Consider the following 5,152-nt stretch of genomic DNA (forward strand, 5'->3'; position numbering starts at 1 on the left):
GTGTCCCCAGAGGCTCCAGAAGCACACTGCAGCCTCAGCAACAGTAAAGGGAACAAGTCAGCAGCCGAAGCAGCCGCAGGGGGAAGAAGATGCCTGGTTGGAAACAGAGCCACTGGGGCCCAACCAGGCAAGTCAGTGAAGCAGTCCCCAGAGATTTTACAGCCCACAGACCCCCTCCCACCCAAACCAGTGGTGCAACTCACCGCATCGCTCCAGTTGCCCACTGGGCACACCATGCAAGTACCAATAACCATTGACTCTGGGAGCAACGCAGACTTTATAGGAGTGGACTTTATCAAGCAACATCGCATAGCACTCATGCCAGCCACGATGCCCCTAAACGTCGTCACGGTCGATGGCAGGAAGCTACTTGGAGGAGAGGTGGTACAGCAAACACCACCGATGGTGATGCATATTGGAAACCACCGCGAAGTCATCAGCTTCAACGTCACCCACCTGTCAGACACGCCCATAGTGTTGGGTATGAGTTGGCTGGATAGGCACAGCCCGGCATTAGCATGGTACCAGCGGCAATTGACCTTCTGCTCCTCCTACTGCGCAGAACACTGCATCCAGACCCGCCAGGAGGAGGAGGGGCAAGAGGATGAACCGCAGTTACACCTAGGCATGGTGCAAGCGGTACCCAACAAGTACAAGGAGTTTTTGGAGGTCTTCTGCGAGAGGGAAGCGGATAACCTGCCTCCCCACAGGCCTTACGACTGCAAGATTGACCTCCTGCCGGGAGCGACGCTGCCGACTGGGAAACTGTATTCCATGTCTGAAGACGAACTGCAAGAACTCAGGGAGTTCATAGATCACAACTTGAAGCGGGGGTTCATCCAAGAATCTAAAGCAGTGGGGGGCAGTCCCGTGTTTTTCGTGAAGAAGAAGGACACGCCCCAACGCAGGCTCATAGTTGATTATAGGCTCATAAATTCCAAAACAAAGCCCGCAGCATTCCCCATGCCCAAGATCGACGACCTGCTCGCGACGGTGAGGAAGGGACGGATCTTCACCAAGTTGGATCTACGAGGGGCGTACAACCTTATACGCATGCGGGAGGGCGATGAGTGGAAGACAGCCATGTTTACACCTTTAGGCACCTATGAATATCGCGTAATGCCTTTTGGTCTGCAAAATGGCTCCCATACCTTCCAAGCTTTCATGCATCACGTGTTAGCGGGACTCCTCTACAAGAAGTGCGTTTGCTTCCTGGACGACATCCTGGTCTTCTCGGAATCGCAGGAGGCTCACGAGAGGGACGTCAAGGAGGTCCTGCAGAGGCTACGGGAGTACAGACTTTACGCCAAATTAGAGAAGTGCCAGTTCGACATGACGGAGGTGGATTTCCTGGACTACAAGCTGTCCGACAAGGGACTCGCCATGGACAGCACCAAGGTCCGCGCGGTGTTGGACTGGAAGAGCCCGCGCAATCGGAAGGAGGTCCAGAAGTTCGTCGGCTTCGCCAACTTTTATCGCAAGTTCATCAAAGGGTTCGCGAAGGAGACGGCGGCCATCACGGACACCCTCAGCTCCAAGAAGAAGAAGTTCACCTGGACGGACCAGGCGGAGCAGTCCTTTCGGAGACTCAAGCGTCTCTTCGCGTCCGAAGAACAGCTGCTACATGTAAACCCCAGCAGACCAATGAGGGTTGAGACGGACGCCTCGGACAGAGCGGTGGGGGCCGTCCTGTTGCAGCAAGATCCGCAAGGGGAATGGAGGCCGTGCGCATTCTACTCCAGGAAACTCAGCAAGGCGGAACAGAACTACACCATCTGGGACAGGGAGTTGCTGGCCATTCATGCAGCTTTCAAGGCGTGGCGGCACTTCCTCGTCGGAGCCAGACACACAGTGCAAGTCTGCACGGACCATAAGAACCTGGAGTACTGGCGCACGGCGCGGTTCCTGAACCAGAGACACATTCGCTGGGCGGAGTTCTTTGCGGATTTCGATTTCCGGATAGAATACATCCCGGGAGACAACAACGTCATGGCGGATGCACTATCCAGGAAGCCGCAGTATCTCGAGGAAGCGGCGCCGGTGGCGGCCAAGCACATTTTTGCACCGAAAGCGTGGGCGTGCGCTTCAGCTGCCGTGGACCTGGACGCGGTGCGTCGAGCGCTGCAGACGGATTCGTTCGCACAATCCAAGATGGAGGAGGTGCGAAAAGGCACAGCGAAGGACGACGAGTTCCAGATACGAGACGGACTGCTCATCCGCAGAGGGGCTCTCTACGTGCCCGGAGACGACCTCCACGCGAAAGTCTTGCAGCAGCTACACGACGCGCCCAGCGCTGGGCACTTCGGCAAGGACAAGACGGCGGAATTAGTAACCAGAGACTTTTGGTGGCCCAAGGTGAGGGGAGAAGTCGCGGATTACGTCTCCAGGTGTGACACCTGCCAAAGGGCCAAGCCAGTACACAGGAAGCCGGCGGGTCTACTAGAACCCCTACAGACGCCGCTCGAACCGTGGGAGAAAGTGGCCCTGGACTTTGTCACAGATCTGCCCAGCTCGCGAGGCAAAACAGCGGTGCTCGTGGTCGTAGACATGTTCACCAAGATGGCGCACTTTATTCCGTGCGTGAAGGTGGCCACAGCGGAACAGACCGCCAAGCTGTTCATAGACCACGTGTTCAAAGCTCACGGCCTGCCGCGGTCCATCCTGTCCGACCGGGGTCGCCAATTCATCTCGAGCTTCTGGCAGAAGCTGCTGGGCATCCTGAACGTCAAGATCAACTTAGCGTCGGCACGACACCCGCAGACCAACGGACAAGCGGAGAGGATCAACGCCATCATGCAGCAGTACCTGCGATGCTACGCCAATCAACAACCCTCGACCTGGGTGGACTACCTACCGCTGGCCGAGTTTGCCTACAACAACACGAAGCACGGGTCTACAGGAGTGACACCGTTCTTCGCCAATAATGGGCGGCATCCCAGAACTTTCCCGATGTTAGAGACGAAGGGGGAGGGGGAGCCAAGGGGAGCAGAGCACTTAGCAGCAGAGTTACAGGAGGTCCACGAGCAACTCCGCAGGCAATTGGAACTGGCGAAACACGCCTACAAAATGGTCAGCCCTGACTCATCTTCTCTCCCCGCTGGAGGAGACGCTGGTCCTGACACATGTGACTCTTCCCCCCCACTACGCTCTGGTGGGGAAACTGGTCCTGATCCCCCGCTGCTGCTTTGGGGTTCCCCGCTGGCTCCTTGTTTCTGGTGCGTCCCCCCTGGGACCCCCCTTGCCCTGACCATCGGCGCCCCCTTCTGGGAATCTTCTGATTCGCTGGAGAAGCTCATGGAATCTCTCGGGTCACTGTCATACTCCCCTACTCTACCCTCGGATTCTTCCCCTTCGCTCTCCATTTCCTCTCTCCCCTGTGCTCCTGCTCCCGAGCCCCTGACATTATAAATATCTTAACATATTTTTTATCATTAAAACTAAGATACTTATATATGCTTAACTCCTTATTTTTTTTTCTAATAACCATCACTTTATTAATGCAGCAAAATGAGTACTCCCAAGACACGTGCAAATGGATCTGCATTGCCTGAGAAAATAGTCCTCTCTGTTGAGGGCGTGCACCTCTGCTTTGCAAGAGGAGCTCTGAAGAGAGGCAATAACCTTTCACCAAGGAGGAGACATGGGTTGTGGGTTTTGCAGATAGGACATCACTACAGCCGAGATAGACAACATGAAGCTGCTCATCATCTGTTTGGTATCTTCTGAACTCCGAGAGTTGGCAAAGCTGATGAATGAACAGTAGACAGCAATCCAGGCACACCGCTTTAGCTTCAGCATCAAGCCACACATACTAAAAATCATTCCCAGTAGATTCATGTAGTCTGGTGTGGGGTCTTCCAGGGTAGGGTTATTCTCTGTGGATGGAGGTTTGTATCTGAGAACGCAATTTGGCCGCCGTGGGTCCATTACGTTGTTACCGGCCATCGTGCACCGCCTCTGGCTAACTCCCATGCTTAACTCCTTATAACATTTCTGCTAAGGCCATAAAATTTCTTTCCACCATTTTTCTATCACTCATTAATTTTACAGTATTTCTATATATAAACTTTAAATTCTCTAATCTTCTTCCATCATCTCCTCTCCCTGGTTTCAGATTCTGCCAGTCCTTTCCGTCAATTCCATATAGTCCATCAACCTGGAGATCTTATGTCCGAGGCTCTTAACTCTTTTCCAGGTCCCTTCTGCAGGTCTTCTTCATATTCTTTAATGCCAAAGAGCAGCTCTCGGGAAGACTCCAACCCAACAATGCTTCTATTCCTTCCGGACAGGTCAGCCAAATTTCCATAATTGAAGCTGAGGTCTATAAGTTGTTTCATGACATGTTTCAAAATTCCTCCAAATCCAAAGGCCCCAAGAACTCCAATCTCCTCCAGACCCAAGTCCATGTCCCAAAAGTCAGTTAATCCCTGCATAGAGGGATCTTTCCAACTTTCCTTCTTCCGTCCAAGCCGGGATCCAATCCTCAAAGTCTGGCTTTTTCTAGATTCAATCATAGAAGGCCTCAACTTATAATCCTCAATTTGCTTCTGTAAGACTGAGGATCCCGCTTGTATTACTTTAGGCTCAACAACCACAGCTTTCTCTTTCTCCTCCACAATCTGTCCTGCCAAAGTAAATTCTTGTACCAAGTCCTGAATTATTTCTGTGTTGGTGCTCACTTTTTGTCTCCAATTGGTCACTTTTTGATCCAAATTGTCAATTTTAAAAGACATGTCATCCATCTTCTTATGAAGCTGTTCCAGCGAATAGTTTATCTTACATAATACCGTCACAATGGCTTCTCCTGTCAACATTTTGAATGGTCCAAGGTCAATCTCTGATTCTCACAATTACTTATCTTGCAGCTGGTGATTCTTCAGTTGCACTCCTGTGACAGTTTCAAAGACTCCCTCTAGAGGAAAACAGTCTCCACTTGTATCAATCCTTTCAGACACAATTCAAGCCATAAAGATAGTTTCAATTTCCAGTTACTTTTCCTCCTTTTTAAACGCAGAAGAGGACAATGGAAACAGCATCTTTCTCTTATTTAACTAGCTGTCAAAAATGTTCTGTTCGCAGTCAATGAACTCTCCCAAAACTTCACTCTTTCTGGCAGCCCTTTTCCAGGTTCAGAGCAGTGGTAATTTGGTTT

General features: G+C 51.7%; 1 protein-coding gene across 1 annotated transcript; it reads right to left on the reverse strand.

The window, feature by feature from the left end:
* Positions 1-3,464: 3,464 nt before the first annotated feature.
* LOC310764408 (PAT complex subunit Asterix-like) lies at positions 3,465-3,963 on the reverse strand. Its single transcript, XM_083618222.1, has one exon. It carries the CDS (start codon positions 3,943-3,945, stop codon positions 3,625-3,627), a length of 321 nt encoding a protein of 106 aa, XP_083474348.1. The 5' UTR covers positions 3,946-3,963; the 3' UTR covers positions 3,465-3,624.
* Between the last annotated feature and the right edge of the window lie 1,189 nt (positions 3,964-5,152).

Source organism: Podarcis filfolensis (genome assembly GCF_964270895.1).
Source record: "Podarcis filfolensis genome assembly, chromosome: 6".
In the NCBI taxonomy this organism is placed as follows: domain Eukaryota; kingdom Metazoa; phylum Chordata; class Lepidosauria; order Squamata; family Lacertidae; genus Podarcis; species Podarcis filfolensis.